We start from the raw sequence: 16,070 nt of genomic DNA, 5'->3' as shown, positions 1-16,070 counted from the left end.
TGCTGTCAGACAAGACCCCGGCAAACACTGTACCTCTCCCCCAAAAAACCAAAAACCTGAAAAATCTATCTGGCACCACCCCCCTTCCAAGGGGCGGTTCATCTGTCGATGCCGTCATGCAGTTACTCCAGATCTCTGCTGATCGATGCTTGGCATTGAGCCTCAGAGTAAATGACAGTTCTCCGAGTGTACACACACACACACACACACACACCACTTCACCCCACCCCCCTTAAACAGAAAAGCAACCGAAAGCTGCAAGCCTGATATTCAAATCTCTTCAGCCCATTTTGAATGACAGTGACTTTAAACATGCCCTAAATTCTTAGCTTTGTGGATTGTCATATAAATGGCTAAGTTCCTTCCCTTTTCTGAGATTTCATTTTAATGCTCTGTCAGGAGGAATGCCGTGCCTCCTCAGAGACTGGCAGGCCTTGAGCAGCCAGTAAGAGGGCAAAGGTGGTCAGGGAATGACCATGCACACGGCCACATGGAGAGGAAGCCTTGTTACCCACACAACCCACAAGGTCAGTCCTGCCGACATTTTCTGGCCATTTGTTCCAGGAGAATTATGGCCTTTCATCGACAGCTTTCAAAACTTCTCAGTGACTGAAACATTAATGAACAACCAGGAATGTATTTCCTTAATCGAACAAACTACAGAAGAAAATGCACGGCCTCTTGGGAGGTTGTGGGGCTTGATGTAAGCCAAGGACCCTCTTTGAGAGGGGCTACAAATCCAATGTTGCCTTTGAAGAGTAAATCGTCCAGGCAGGCAAACCACTTTCCAGGGAGAGTTTTACTGGACTGAAATCAGCCCACAGGCGGGGAGAATGCCACGAGTCCCAACAAGGCTTTACTGAGATCCTACCGTGCACAAGGCACTGTGTGGGGCACCACCTAGCGAGAAACAAAGGAGGCGGGGTCTAGGTGAGGACTCGGAACCCCCCAGAAAAGATAACTGGAAGCTCCAGGTAGTAAACGCTGTGTGTCCAATACTCACATTGACAACCAAATTCATCTTGCACCGTCTCTGGGTTTTCCCTCCCTCCTCTAGTCAATTGTGTGTGCAGTGGGGTAAAATCTGCTATTTTAACCATTCTTAAATGTACAGTTCAGCAGCATTAGGCACATTCACCATTTGTGCGTCCATCAGCGTCCTCCCTCTCCAGAACTCTTCCATCTTCCCGAAATGAAACTCTGTCCCCCTTAAACACTAACCCTCCCCTTTCCCCCTCCGCACAACCCCCGGCAAGCACCACTCTACCTTCCGTTGCTCATCATGAATCTGACCACTCTGGGCACCTCACACAGGTGGGAGTGGGGCCATGCCATGTTTATCTTTTTATGACTGGCCTATTTCACTTTGCACAGCAGCCCCAAGGTTCAGCCATGTTGTGGAATTTCCTTTTCGTTCTCAGGCTGAATGATAGGTCACTGTCTGGACGGGCCACATTTTCCTTATCCATTTATCCACCCACGGACACTTGGGTTGCTTTTACTTCTTGGTTAGTGTGAATAAGGCTGCTCTAAACCCAGATGTACAAGTATCCTGAGGCCTTCTGCTTCCAGTTCTTCTGGGCGGACACCCAGAAGTGGGATTCCTGGGTCGTAAGTTCAATCGCTGGAGGCCCTGCCATGCTATCCTTTACAGTGGCTGCGGTGTTTACAGTTGTCTCTGGGTCTTTCTGTACCTGCTACTCCAAAAGGTCTTCGGAGCCCACATGTGTGCTTTTTGCCCTCCTTCAGCTCCATGTGGCCCACCCGGACAATCTGGCACACGAGGCTGATGCGGGGCCGGATGAGGTCTGTGCTACTGAGGTCCTACAGGGACAGAGAGCACGCAAAAAGGAGATTGAGCTGCATCACCCTGTCACCTTTGTTTCTCTTCCCACTCAACAACAGAACACCATTCAGAGAGTTCTCTCCCGTACTGAAATAGCAGAACCACTCCCTCTCTCCCCTGTTCCCATCCAAGAATGACCATGGCATCAGTGGAAAATGACTGTATTCAAAAAAGGAAGGAATTTGTTTGATTTCCCAGTTCCTACTTCAAATCGAGAAATCCGATCATTTTCAATCTAAAGTCTCTAACTTATCAATTTAATCAGGGTACTTAAGAGTCGGTACACCTGTCATTGCTGCTTTCTATTCTGCCAGGATATGGCTGAGCCCCTGAAGCATGCCAGTGTCAAAGGGAATCAAAGCTTGCAAGGTGCTGATCTTTACTGGGGGTCTACACAGGTTGGTGATATTTCACTTCATCTTCCAAATAATCCTGTGAGACAACTATAACAGAGAAATTTACATGTGCTGGTTTCTGTAATTATTCATCTGTTTTACGAGAGGTATTCGCTGAGAGCTTCTGGGTGTATGTGGATTAACAAAAGATGTGTAGATGAGATGTCTCTGGTTTTTTGCGGTTCATATTCTACACTTGTTTGTATTCTTAAGGATGGGTGAGTAAACCCATGAATGAGCTCACATATCTCATTCTCTTTAACGTAAGGAATAATTTAATTGCATCTCAAATTCCTTTCATGAAACAGCTGTCCAAGGCCTCTTTACTGAATCAAGAATTACTTTCTCAATAGTCATTCCAAATCCATCCTCTATAATTTAGTGAACGCAGGTCTCCAAGATAGGAATACAGAGCAATGATAACCTCGGCCCTGCATTTCTGCTCTAGGTTTTGTGAGGCTTCTCTTAGTAACAGAAAGATAAAGACCCCGGGTGACTAGTTACATAAATTGTGACACACGGTTACTGTTCATCAAGGTACAATCATTTGTAAAAGAAGTTTTTGTAGAATGCTGAGTGATCAAGGAAGTAGTCACCACATTTTATTTAACTGACACGGCTGGACATGAAATCTGCATCCCAAGAAGATCCCGATCAGCTGGGGGAGGTGGTGGGGGGAAGGGGATGAAATGCAGCTTTTCTAAAAATGCTCTCAGGCAGAAGATGGACCAGAAAGTCAATAATTCCTTTTTTAGTGTTTTTTTTTCAAGGTACACATTGACTGATAAATGCCTTTTGGTTTTAGGGAAAAATCCACATGTCTGTGAACTGAGGAAGGGAGGTTTTAGGAAGAGTTCCAGCTCTTTCTCTTTGTTTACCAGGTGGTAGAGACAGGTGGGTGAATGCATGAATAGTTACCACACCCCACTTGTCCCAGAAACGGGATGTTAAAAGAGGGAATGGATAAGAAGAAGGAGAAATGAATGAAGGAGGGATTTGATAAGCCTATACTGGGTCCACCACTCTGTATCATGTTTTTAGGCGTTTTCGCTAAGACTCTATTTTCCTTACATATGAGTGGCAAGAGAATAAGGAGATAAAATATGTGCGTGGGCTTAAGGGAAGAAGGCAGAGAAGGAAGAGAGCGTCTCCTGCAGGCCTCGTAGAGAGCAGGTAGCAGCACTCTAAGGCATTTTAAGCTCTGATGTCCTAAAAAAGGGAGAGAACCCCAAGAAAATTCCAGCCCCAGAGAAAGAGAGTCATCATGCCCCAGGCTATAACCCAATAAATTTCCTTCCTCCTGACCCATGTAGAGCAGCACCCCTCCTTCCTTGGAGAAGACGAGGAATACAGGGTAAAGTCCATTAAAATATGAGGAAACAAAAAAGTCAAGACCTCCGTCTTTGCCTGAGCTCTACCCTGGGTCTGGAATGCTCTTCTCTTTATCAGCATTGCTCACTCTCTTGTCAACTTCAGCTCTTGCTCAAATGGCCTCTTCTCACGAAGGTCTGCCTGACCCGTCTACTTAAAACGGCACCCCTTCCCCAGCCCAGAAACTCCCACCACCCCCCCAAGTACTTATGACTTCTAACATTCTATATAACGTACTCGTTTTTTGGATCATCGTTTCTTACTGTCTCCCTGTTTTGGAGAAAAGCTCCTTGACCAGGGATGTTTTTTCTGATATATTCACTACTGTGTCTCAAGTGCCTAGGTCAGTGGCTGGCATCTAGTGGGCACCCAATAAATATTTGCTGAATAAATGAGCGGTTATTCCTGCTAGGGGGATCATGATGATTCTCCTTTTCAGCTTTTCATTTCGGAGGTTTTGCCATATACTCACCATGAGCATCTGCTAATATGATAAGCACAAAGAAATGATTAGATATAAGATATGACTTACTGTAAAAACCGCTTGGAGGTTATTAAGCTTCTCTATTTCCTTGGGCATCCCGTTACTGCCCCAACGAATTAGGTAATTCTCACTGGTGAAGGAAAAAAAAAAATTATCCTTAATGAAGGGCTAACTGGCACTGGAGCTATCCGCCACACAGACTTCACAGGGTCCAAGGAAGACCCCAAAGAGCCTCGCTGAATTTATCAGGCAAGTGTCAACGTAACACCCAAGTGGGCCCCTCCCTGGTCCCCCGGCTTTGGAGAAGTGAGCGTGCCATAGCCAGGCTCCGTGACACACACCCAGCGTGGATTTGGGACAGGCACACATGCAGCAGCTTCTGCCCAGTTCTGCCTGGCATCTTTCTTCCACCTCCAGATCTTTGTGTAAGATCTTCAGCTTTGCCGAACCAGGAATATAACTTTAGAATAATCATTCCAAATCCATGCCCTGGAATCCACTCCACCACATCCAGATAAAATTTCGATTATAGAAATAAACAATTTGTCAGTAACTACTTTTAACCGTCTGCTCAAAAACAGACTGTTTTCTTAGTTGCTCAGCTAAGTGACAGTGTGACCATAGGGTCGAACGAAACCTACTACCATTCACTACAGTTTTAAAAAAAAATTGTTTTATTAACAGACTTTTTTTTTATGGTTTACTTATTCATTTACTCTTTTTTTAAAAATTTTTTATTTTTTATAAACATATATCTTTATCCCCAGGGGTACAGGTCTGTGAATCACCAGGTTAACAGACTTTATCTTTTAGAGAAGTTTTAGGTTGACAACAAAGCTGAGTGGAGGGGACAGAGAGTTCCCAGAGCCCCCTGCCTCCTGGCCCCCCACACAGCCTCGCCCACTATCAGCACCCCCCAGCACGGTGGTATATTTGTTACAGGTGAAGAACCCACACGGATACCTCAACACCTCCCCCCGATCCCACCCCCCCGGTCCCGAGTCCACAGTTCACCTCAGGGTCCCCTCTTGGTGCTTGCATCCTACTGATCTGCACTAATGTAGGATGACATACAACCACCATTATAGAATCACACAAAACGGTTTTACTGCCCTAAAATCCTCTGTGCTCTGCTGACGCATTCCTCCCTTACCCCATCCCCCATGGTCTTTTAAACGTTTTGTCCTCATCTCCTTGTTCTGATAGCTTTATGGGATTCTAAGACCCAGGGAGCACACAATCTGTGACTGTAGTGTTCCCACAGCCACAAAGAAAGGCTTAGTAGCCTGAAGGATTTTATTTTCTACCACTTACGATCCTATCCCTTTTCTATCTCCCGCTCTCAAACGAGCAAAGGGCTCTTCAGGTAGGTGGCAGGTGAAGGCTGGGTGTTTCTGCAAGGTCAACAGTGGATGGCCTGGGACCCCACTACCTGATGAAGGTGGACTGGTCTGGATCATAGAGGGCCATGAACAACTCAGCGTCTTCCCCAATGTTGCAGACAAAGTTCTTGAAGTTCACGTAGAGGCCATAGGTGTGGACAGCACTGAAGACAGACTGGGCCCGCAAGTCCAGGTTCTGAAGAACTGACTTAACACACAGGAAAAGACAGAAAAGCCTCATGGTTGCAGCAAACAGGGAATAATGGCAAAGACACGGGCCATCAAATGGGGACAAATATAATCGCCAGTTGAGGGGAGAAGCACCGACTAAGAAGAAAGAGTGTGTACGTGGCCAGATGATTAAGTAAGCAAAATACAATCATTATGATTTGGATGATCAAGACTGTCCTACTCATGGGGCGCCTGACTCCTGATTTCAGCTCAGGTCATGATCTCAGGGTCGAGAGATCGAGCCTCACATCAGCTTCAGTGCTCGACAGGGAGTCGGCTTGAGAGTCTCTCCCTCTCCCTCTGCCCCTCCCCCACCCTATACATGTCTTCTCTCTCTCTCTCTCTCTCTCTTTCTCTCTCACTCTTGCTCTCTCAAATAAACAAATAAATCTTAAAAACAAAACCCACAGAACCCAAAATGTCCTGTTCAGGGCCTCAAGCCCAGCAAATTCAGCTAGTGCTATCTCAAGATGACAACTCATGGCTTAGTAGCTTCAAGAATTTCTCATCTCCCACAAGGCTTCTGAATGAACCTCAGAGGCATAAAAATCATGATCCATTATCTCTCTTTTTGGGGAATAGTTCTCATTGCACAAAAGACATTCCACTAGAAAGGCTTCATTCTCAAGTGTGGTTAGACATTAGATCCAGAAACACAATGAAATATTATCACAATTGTGCTAAAGAAACAAAACTACAAACTAAATAAACAGAAGCCTTTAGTCATTAGAACAGAAAGACTGGAAGAATATTTACCAAAATATCAATATAGCTTGGTCTGTGCCACCATACTCTGGGGCATTTTTCTTGTTCTCTTTCTCTGTACTCTTCTCATTTTTATTTAATGTCTAATTGTTGCTTTCAAAACCTTTCAAATGCTTTATATTTAAATATTATTTTATTGAGTTTGGAAACTGTATTGTGTATATCAAATACAGCAGGTTACACAGAACAAAGGCTCCCTCCCACCCAGTTCTCCTTCCTAGAGGCAAGGATTAATTGTCAATTTCTTGTCTATCTTTTTGGAGTTAGTCTATGCATATGCAAACACAGAGGTCTGTATATGCCTTTTTGAGACACAAAGACTAGTGTTTTGTACACTGTTCTGAATCTTGTTCTTTCTATTAATGCAGGTCTTTGTAATCTTTCCTTATCAGAAGGTATACTGCTGCCTCATTTTTTTGTTGTTTTGCTTTTCAATGAGGCACCAAATGACTTTCTAAACATTTCTGCCTCTTGTTGTCAATGACTCCCTTTCTCTCATTAAAAACCAAAGTAAAGGGCGCCTGGGTGGCTCAGAGGGTTAAGCCGCTGCCTTGGGCTCAGGTCATGATCTCAGGGTCCTGGGATGGAGTCCCGCATCGGGCTCTCTGCTCAGCAGGGAGCCTGCTTCCTCCTCTCTCTCTCTCTGCCTGCCTCTCTGCCTACTTGTGATCTCTCTCTCTCTGTCAAATAAATAAATAAAATCTTTAAAAAAATAAAATAAAATAAAATAAAAACCAAAGTAAAAATGGAATCTCAGTGACCCAAATTTGCACATTGGAGGAAGTGTACCTTTTCTTCTTGGATCTTTTCCTCAATCCTTTTTGAGGCCATTTCATGGGCCTTGAAGAGGGCAATGGTGCTGGTTTCATCTGGGTCCAGTATGTTCCCATTGTCATCTCTCACCACCAGATCTAACCCAAGCATTCTAGAAAGAAAGCAGTGACCAGTGAGTCTCCTCATTAAGAACAGACTCTTTCCTGACGATTCCCCAAGAAAGAACCCAGATGATTCATGGTTAGAAAGTTGGGTGCTAGACCAGTCAAGTTAAGAAAGTTCCTTGGCTCCTCTCTTTTTGATGTCTGCCTCCTTTCCCCAAAACTTGTGGTCAATAAGTGATGAAAACTTATGGTAGTGTTAACCAAATTCATATGATATGCAAAATATATTTATTCTACAGAATCTTCACAGGAAAGGCAAAACCATCACTGCTTCTGACCAGATTCCTCTGACCAACACTTCTTCCCAATTTTCTATTGCTTGACATAAGAACCATGATAGACCAAATATCTGGGGGCTTTGCCTTATTTCCTTTAAGTTCAACGTTGGAGGACAGCCCTTAACTCAAGACTGTCTTAAAGGCGATCAGCATGAGCTTGCTGTCGCTTAGATCAGGATTTCAATCTTGGCTTGAATACATGCTAGCAAGAGGATTCAGGGTGATTTATTTGATTTTGCAAAGCCCTGACTTCCTCATCTGTAAATACTCCCTACCATTCAGGGTTGTGGTGAGAATTTAATGAGATAATATGTAAAGCAAGTAACACAGCATTTAGTATCTAGTTCACTCTCCATACACGGCAGGTCTTACCACAGCAACTGGCACCAGAACACGCCTGACTGTGTGCAGTTGTAGCTCTGAGTGTTACACAGGAAAAGAGCCATATGGTCTATGCAGGGCACAATCCCTACTCAGGCTCTTATGCCCAATGTGCACCAAGAAGTTGAAAAAAAATGTGCTTCATTCCAAGACTTAGGGACATGGTGGAAAGCAGATACTGCTATCTGAATGCCCAGCGTTCATTCCAGGAACCAGCAATTTGGGAACAGGGATGTCCAAACAGCAAGAAAGCTGAGGGATAACAGTGAAATGTGCCAAGTCTTTGGGAAGAAAGCAAAAATGTCTAATGACTGAGTCTCCCCTCCCTGTTTTGTAGTATCTCCATCAACTGATTTAACCTGGCAGGTTCCTTTCCACGGCAGCCAGACCCACAGGCCACCCAGACACAGGAGTTGTGGATCTTGCTGGCGGCTCAGAGACTATGCACTGACACACTGACGAAGCAGCTTTTACAAGCTGGAGTGGGATGGCAGGCGTGTCTGGCTATTTATGGGGCATTAACATCCTCTGCTGAAGATCAGAGTCCTCTAGGCCCATGTCACACTGTGATAAGACCCAAAAATACAAGGACAGCATAGACACCAGGAGGGACCGGACTGAGCCCACCATCGCTGTTTCTGAAGAAATGCCTCAGCACCCAGCTAGAAATATAACCCCTGCGGATACAGTTCTATGAATGGACAAGTGACAAGGGAGGGAACAGTCCATTCTTAACCCTAAGAAGGGAGCATTACACATAGAATTTTAAGTTTAGGGTTCAAATTTCAACTTCCCCACTTACAATCTCTGTTACTTAGAAATAAATCTCTTAAGCTCACTTGGTCTGTGCTCTTTAATCACAAAGTGGATTATAATCAAGAAATGCATGTGAAGGGTACACAGGAGATTTCATATAACGATTGAACCTGAATCTTGTATGCTGTAGTCACCCCAGCTTTCTTCTGAATACAGCTGTCAGCGTCTGTAACATTTAATTGAGTAGGATAATGGGCCTTACTTTAACAGGTGTCAGAAGTATATCCAAGGGTCCTGAGGCAAAGGGGCAAGGGGAAAAAATCACCTATGTACAACTTGAGGAAATTTAGAAAACCAAACGAGATGTCAAATAGATCATCAACAAAACTGAGGAACCAACCCAGTCTTTTCAAAGGAACGAGTCAGGAGAGAAGCATCCCAGGCCATTAACCGATGAACTGACTGATTTCTCACTTTCTAAAGGGCAGTAACGTCTAGAACCTATGTATGTACTTGAGCTAATCAGAAGACTAGCGAAGTGATTAACTCCTTAGAGGTGACTGGAGGCATAATCAACAGGCTAAAAATGTGTTTTACTCTTCTTGTAAATTTGGTTTTCATACACTACACACCATGGTCCCAGTTAGGGAACATGGGAGAGAAAGACAGAGAATGTGTGTGATGCTGATTTAAAATTCAACTCTCAGGGGCGCCTGGGTGGCTCAGTGGGTTAAAGCCTCTGCTTTCGGCTCGGGTCATGATCCCAGGGTCCTGGGATCGAGCCCCACATCGGGCTCTCTGCTCAGCAGGGAGCCTGCTTCCTCCTCTCTCTCTGCCTGCCTCTCTGCCTACTTGTGATCTCTCTCTGTCAAATAAATAAATAAAATCTTTTTAAAAAAATAAATAAATAAATAAATAAAATAAAATTCAACTCTCAGAATAAAAACCGAGATCGATGCAGGCCTCGGAAAATGCGACTTCAGATGCGCTGTTCCTTTCAGTCTTGTTTGGCAGCAAATTCCCATCTTCCTGATCGTCTGTCATCTCCTTGATGCAGAGATCCCACACAAGGTCTGGCCTATGTGAGGCGCTGCCATGTTTTTCCAACAGAATGAAATGTTACCCAACACAAAAAGAAAACAGTACGCATCATTCTTTGACAATTCCAAGATCAAAAGCTGAGGGCGAGGCATGTCCTTAGCATGAATGTGCCCATCTCTTTCCAAGTTCTTGGTGAAACCACCCGCGGTTTACCTGTTCCCGTGATCGATTTTGGCTGTGACCTTTTTCTTGAGCTCTGCCAGTTCGTCCTTGGGGAGGGTTCCAGACAGGATCTGGGACCGCCACTCGATCAGGCTGTATGTCATCTGCTGCAGCTGGCGGAAGAGTGTGACCTTGTTGTTCTAGGATGGGAAAATAGGTGGAGGAAAGAACAAAAAATAAAGGTAGGATGGAGGACGGTGGAGGCGTCTGACTTGACCCTGACTTTATAAGGTGTTACTTAAGCAATTAATTTTGCCATAGAGTGGCAAAGTGCAAAGTGTGCACTTCAAAGGGATTTTTTTCTTTTTTTTGAAATAGGGATGGCCTTGCCCTAGGCCATTCCCACTCTGTCTCCTATTCCAAGTTTAGAATCAGACAAGCCATTGTAGGGTGGATGGCATTGTCCACGTACCCTAAGTTCAACCATGTCCCTCCTCTGTTCTAAACCCTCCAGGGATTTCCTCTGTCCTCCAGACACAGTAAATCACATTGTGAAACCCTTCCCATTTTGGGTTCTGCCTACATTCCTGCTGCATTTTACACCAATCTCTGCCTCAAAAATCTATGCTCCCTCCATGCAAAAGTTATGTCCCCTGCTCCTGAGTGCTCCAGACCCTCTCAAAATGTACTTCCTCTCCCTGGAACTGCTTTTCTCCTCTTCCCCCAAACTCACCCCCATGTCATGTCTCCTCACAGACTACAACCTCCACCAACTGCTAATTCTTACTTCTTTGTCCTCAACTGAGAAGTCTCTTGCTCAAAACCTTCACTGTGGGCTGGCTATCCCTCCCACTGCTCCTAGAATTTACTCCGATCCCAGCAATCAGAACCCAGACCACCATGGCCCGTCTGACTCTCGTCTGAGACCTAAGCTCCTACAGGACAAGACGAGGAGCTCTTTCATTTTTGTAACCCTAGGACCTGGTGTAGAGTAGATGCTCTATAAAATGCATGCATGTGTGAATTATGGATGGAGAAAGAACTATAATTTCAGAGATAAAGGATAGTGGAAAATGAAATGGAGAATACTGTCTTAAAGGCCCCATAAAACTGTTAGACCATCCTGGAAATCGTTAGACCTACAATGATTAAATCATTATTCTGGGTTTCCTTAAGAACTTCCATACCTGGACCAAACCAACTTATGACCAGCTCGGTATATGGACTTGTATCATTTTAAGAGTCAAATATTTGATGGCCAAGCTATTACGACCTTGGTTTTCTCTAAATGATTAATACACAGTTATATATATGATAGATCATATCACTAACATATACAATATTGTTTAACAATATTTATCTAATCCTTTTATAAACACAAGATAATTTTAAATTGTGAGAAGTGCCAGAAGGAAAATATATGTGGGTAATATGATCTGGTGTACACGGAAAGGAAGACCCTTGAGATAAAGTCTTCAAGAAAATCTGGTTTGTGTACCACTTCTGAAACATGCTTTTTTAAAAAAATTGTCTGCACCATTTATTAGTCAGTTCTACAAGGAATCATTAATTAAAGCTATGCCTTATATTGACATACTTTTTAGAAATGAGATGGTGAGTTACTTAAAAAAAAAAATAAGTGGTCTTTTTCTGGCTTTTTGGGTTTGGGTTTTTTTTTTTGGTTTGTGTGTAAGTTTAGGGATAAAAACTGAAATATTTGCATAAATGTAATTGAAAATTACACAACAAAGCTGCCTCAGTTTGGACCTCTGATTCAGTATTTGAAACATGCTGAAACATGCTTTTTTTAAAAATAAAAATCTACACAATTCCACTCACCCCTTAAATACTACAAAATCACTACTTTTTAATTTACAGGTGAAAAGTCATGATATTTTTATATAACTATATGCTTTAAGATTATAGGAAATACTATTACCTGCTATAAAAATAATGCAACCTTACCCCCCAACACACACGTACACACCCAAAGAAACTGTGAATGGCTGGAGAGCAAGTCCTTCTGTGATCTTCTACAACAATCCCTGGGGCAGATTCCTGCGCAAGCTATCAAATATAATCAAGATACTGAAAATACCCAAGATACTCCTGAACAAAGAGTAAACTGGAGCCAAGATCCCTCAGCCCAGAAGTGGGGCCGGGGGAGAAAGAGCAAAGATTAGCCCAGTGTGATCAAAGCTCTAAAAGAAAGTCAATGTTCTGTGAGAATACAAAGGAGAGGGTCGAAGAACTCCCTTACATGCTCCATTAACACTACTGATCTGAAAAATACAGACCGGGAAACCTGCTTAAAATTTTGTAAATACGTATATTTCTAAGTGTTTAGCCTTTTCTGAATTGACTCTTTCTCATCAGCCAGTCTTTCAAAAGCATAAAAACACGACTTGAAAAGTTCCATTTTTAATAAGTAAAAGTAAAAACCCTGTTTGGTTTTTTCCCATGGAATTCTGTATAAAATATTGCCATTCCATTTTCTTTCGAACTAAAAGAGGGAGTGAGAAATTAAGTCCATAAAATTTGCTAGGCAGAAAGAGAGTCCTTTTTTTCTTTCTTGCAACTAATTTGTCTGCTCTCACTTAGGTGTTTTTTTTTTCCAAGTGTTTTCTAATTTCAATGAAGATATTAGGCTTTATATTATAGTAAGAAAAGGGTGACCTCAGACTCAGGGGATCCTCTGAGAGACAGGGCTTTGTTTGCGGCACATGTCCACAAGTTCTTGGTCTCAATTATATTAGACACTACCCAGGGCAATTTAATTACTGCCGTTCCTATCAGCCTTGTTTGCCAAGATCCCCCAGCAAAGAAGGATGAAGACAGCCATTCTTCTGAGTCACTGTGCCAAATGAATTCTGAACGGACACGCTGGAACACACCAAAGGAAGCAATTTCCCCACTACTTGAAGGAAATGGATTTCATCGCCACATTTCCAACACTGTTCTAAGTAGGATGTTCCGTGCACAGCTGGATCCAGGATACTTCATGGGTTTCCGGGGAAGCACATGAGGACAGGTGAGGAGAAAATCGCGCACTCCTCATGAGACCCTGAGCCGAGGACCTGAGTGTCTCCATCTGTTCTCCCAACACGCGCCCCCCCCCCCCGCCCTGTCTTCCTTCCTGAATCCTACACTGCCTGTTGCAGAGAACCTCCTCTGTTACCATTAATCCCAAACTTGTTTTGTACTAGCAGCCACTGTCACATAATTAAGAGGGCAGGGAATTTATTTAATAATCTCTTTGACTGTCTCTGCAAAAGTCAGCACAATCCAGGGACTCGAAAACAAATTTTGACAGTTCCAATGTAAAAAACACACTCTCGTTTCAGTTTCAGTTACAGCAGCATGTACGAGAGAAATCTACATGTTCTCCCACCAGAGAGTATCGGCATTTCTGCACTTGCTTAGAATTTCTCCCTCTTTCCACTTGGAGATCTCAAAGGTCTCACTTTTTACATTTCTATTCTGAATGGCATGCTCTTTCTCTAAGGATTTCTAAAGATCATAACAAACTCACAAGGAAGGAAAAAAAAAAAAAAAAGCTGCTTTACCTCCAGCAATGGCAAAGAGGGATAAAGGGGCCTCCAGTGTGTACTTCAGAAATTCTAGAGACCGCTGGGACAACAGCACCACCTCCCTCGTGTCAGAAAACCTGGATTCTCTCCCTCACTTTCCCAAAGAATGCAGAAGACAGTCAAAAGACTTTCCTCCGGTCCTCCCCATCTCCTCTGTCTGCCAACCCTTCCTCTTGCCTGCAGATTTTGATGTAGAGGCAAAGGGCTTGACAGCAAGTATGGGACTTGGTCTCTTATATCTATCATTAATTGGCTAAACGACTTTGGGCAATTCACTCCTCCTGAGATACACCCAGCAGTGAAACAAAGGGACTGAGTCTGAGACCCATTCCCCAGGCTGAGCGTCTGTGAGTCTATGGTGGAGACCTTAAACTTAATTACTCTTTCGAGCACCTTCCTGATTAACTGGCTCTGACTCTAACCATCTCCCTCTGATGCGCTCACCCGCTCAGAGGCTCCCATCCAATTTCACCCGGCACAGCTCTCTGCAGTGACTCCCATCTCTCTCAAACTCCTGGGGTCTGGAGCAGTGTCCCGCTTCCCGTGTGTGACCTCGGGCCACACTGCACTCTGGGAGAAAGGGAATCTGCATGGCCTGACACTCCTCCTCTCTACCCTAGTGCCTATTTTCTTTGCCACAAAAATTCTTCGCCTGACTAGCAAAGGCTTCCTTTTTGAAGCAAAGATTCCACTAAGACCATTTTTTGCCTCAGGATGTAGCACAAGAAATCCTGGCAGACAGGCAAGCAAGTTGGGATAGAATAAAACTGGAAAAGGACTTGGAGCACACCCCCTGCCCTCTCCTGGGTCACGGCCACCTCTCCTCTTGTCTCTCACGAGACAGCCAGGCCCAAGCACGGTTTGCCACTCACAGACGGAATGCCCGGACAAGACCGAGTTTTCTATGGGAATTTTCTGTCCCTGGTAATAAGCAATCAGATCCTGGTTTCCAACCATGAGACCAGCTTAATTACACTTCAGAGCATATGCTCCAGCAGCCCGTAATAACCACCCCTTCAGAAAGATTAGACTTGAGTAGCTTTACTCAGCGTGGATATGCAGTGATGGGAAGAAGGGCAATTCATTGTGTCTGGCAAGTTCCCCACCCCCACCCTCAGTTATGGGCACTTTCTCCCCCTCCAGATTTTTACACAACTACAGACTAGCTCAAGTTTTATTGTACTGGTGAATGTTAGATGCTGAGTGGCTCAGTCATTTGAACGTCCCTTGGCTTCAGCTCAGGTCGTGATCTCAGGGTCGTGGGACTGAGCCCTGCATGGGGCTCCCTGTTCAGCGAGGAGCCTGCTTGGGATTCGGTCTCTCCCTCTGCCCCTCCGTCCTCACGGGCACGTGCTCTCTAATAAATACATCTTATTCAAAAAATAAATAAATGAGAGGAGATCAGTCCATTCTATGAACTACATTTTAGCAAGTATGTTCACTTGATTCAACAATACATATAAACCACCTTCCACACCAGGCTTGTCTCCTATCTCTTTTCTGTCAGGAAAAAGGATTAGATTCAGTCTCCCAAAATTATATGAACAACACAGCCTCACTGGCCAAAACTCACTGAACCGTTTCTCCAACTGGAAGGTAGGGGAACGGCACTGAGTTAAGTCTTGGGGTGAGAAGTTAGAGTATGTTTAACATCACCACGTATCTCAGAATTCCCAGGAGAGTCCCTCTTTCAGAAATGTTCCTCCTTCTGTCCCCACAAACACACTCTAACTTGTCAGTTTTCAAGTCCTGATTACTGTTGAGAAAACATAATGTGGGATGTAGACTCATGCATATTCAAAAAGTATAGTCGGGTTGTTAGTGAGAAGGGAAGTCTGGGTATTACACTAGTTCAAGCATGTCTAAATCAGTGCAGACTCATTCACCCTTCTGGCTGGCAGAACTTGCATGGAACAAGGGAGATGTGCTGCTAGAAGGGAAAGAAGGCCAGAGTTCAGGTCAATGGATCTACTTTCCCAGGCTGGGGACAACGAATGATCCGGAGAGGCTGCAGAGAATAACAGGCAGAGCGCTTACAACCACTGACCTACGGCAGTTACAGTCACACCGGGCTGGAAGCAAACCCACCCATCAGCCCCAAGCTGAAGGGTGTACCATCAAACGACTTCAGGGTAGAACTCCACCGTGCAGTCTTGTTCTTCTAACACCTCCCATCCTCAGTGAACTCTTACACGAAGACAGTGCTGGGGACAGCCAGGGGCTGTCACAGTTTGATGACAAAGCTCCAGGCACTGTCCTGGAAGTTTAATCCATATTATCCAACTGAATCCTTACAGCAAGTGTGCAGGGGATATATATCATTACTGTTCCAGGTGAGGGAAGTGCAAGGTAGGGGTCAAAGGACTCGTCTCAGGCAGCAGACTCAGCTAGTGGCCTACCCTGGACCCAAATCCCTGCCTTAAGGATCTGAGTTCTTCCTGTTTTAGTGT

The 16,070-nt window shown here is 44.3% G+C and overlaps 1 protein-coding gene across 1 annotated transcript in view; it reads right to left on the bottom strand.

Annotated features, from left to right (window-relative positions):
• DOCK5 (dedicator of cytokinesis 5) overlaps positions 1-16,070 on the bottom strand; it is a 211,730-nt gene that overhangs the window by 105,228 nt on the left and 90,432 nt on the right. The window contains exons 6-10 of the mRNA XM_059372023.1: positions 10,082-10,230; positions 7,264-7,399; positions 5,529-5,686; positions 4,145-4,226; positions 1,695-1,824 (exon numbers count right to left, since the gene is read on the bottom strand). Coding sequence (XP_059228006.1) covers positions 1,695-1,824; positions 4,145-4,226; positions 5,529-5,686; positions 7,264-7,399; positions 10,082-10,230 — 655 coding nt within the window. The remainder of the gene's footprint in view (positions 1-1,694; positions 1,825-4,144; positions 4,227-5,528; positions 5,687-7,263; positions 7,400-10,081; positions 10,231-16,070) is intronic.

This window comes from Mustela nigripes, chromosome 1 (assembly GCF_022355385.1).
Source record: "Mustela nigripes isolate SB6536 chromosome 1, MUSNIG.SB6536, whole genome shotgun sequence".
Classification (NCBI taxonomy): Eukaryota; Metazoa; Chordata; class Mammalia; order Carnivora; family Mustelidae; genus Mustela; species Mustela nigripes.
The sequence above is the reverse complement of the archived record's forward strand: the minus strand, read 5'-3'. Positions and strand labels throughout refer to the sequence as shown.